This window comes from Penaeus monodon, chromosome 31 (assembly GCF_015228065.2).
Source record: "Penaeus monodon isolate SGIC_2016 chromosome 31, NSTDA_Pmon_1, whole genome shotgun sequence".
NCBI lineage: Eukaryota > Metazoa > Arthropoda > Malacostraca > Decapoda > Penaeidae > Penaeus > Penaeus monodon.
In genome coordinates this window covers 28,260,217-28,260,980 of record NC_051416.1, presented here as the reverse complement: position 1 = coordinate 28,260,980, position 764 = coordinate 28,260,217, and the positions used below count along the sequence as shown (strand labels likewise).

The window sequence follows — 764 nt, the reverse complement described above, 5'->3', positions numbered from 1 at the left end:
AAGCAACCGGTAGATGCAGAAATAACTACACGTGCTTCATAACCACACACAAACTAATATTTCTTGTTAAGATTAAAAATGTCTTTTTTGCGTCCCTAATCACCACTCACTAAGCAAATAAAACACTATATATAGTACGTAAGGTGGGGGTGGAGGATCCTCTACATAGACAGGTGGGCTTATTGGCTGAACTTCTACTTCTTGATTCATAAAAATCTGGCGGAGCCTCGCACGACGTTGTGCTCTACTGTGGCCAACACTAAACATGGCATTCCTACTAACACATTCCCTAACAAAAATATAAAATTCAAGTAATGATAACAGAAATATCTAAATATTGATAAGAGAAATATCTAAATAATGATGAAAGAAATATTTAAATAATGATGAGAGAAATGTTTATATAATGATAACAGAAATATCTAAATAATGATAAAAGAAATATCTAAAGTAATGATAACAGAAATATCTAAATAATGATAACTGAAATATCTAAATTCATTGCTAGATATAAGCTCAAGATAATGCAACAATGGGTTAATATAAAGTAAGAAAATATCTTTTTAATAAAGCATATAGCTGGACTGGGATGTGTGCTGAAGGTTCCCTTATTTAAACATTCTAAATTTATTTGAACCTTGTCTTTAAACTATTTTCTCCATATAAAAGATAACTTTAAGTAAAGAGGCAAGATTTTTTTTTCATTCTTTCTTTTTTAAGTGGAAAGACCTCTCCAGCTAAGAATGGGATTAATTTTCACTGTA

The 764-nt window shown here is 30.4% G+C and overlaps 1 protein-coding gene across 1 annotated transcript in view; it reads right to left on the bottom strand.

Moving 5' to 3' along the window:
• The window catches only part of LOC119593146 (tetraspanning orphan receptor-like), a gene marked incomplete at its 5' end in the record, with an annotated part of 6,946 nt that extends 6,657 nt beyond the window's left edge, over positions 1-289 (bottom strand). The window contains 1 exon segment of the mRNA XM_037942111.1: positions 139-289. Within this exon segment, the coding sequence (XP_037798039.1) occupies positions 139-289 (151 nt within the window).
• Positions 290-764: the final 475 nt, after the last annotated feature.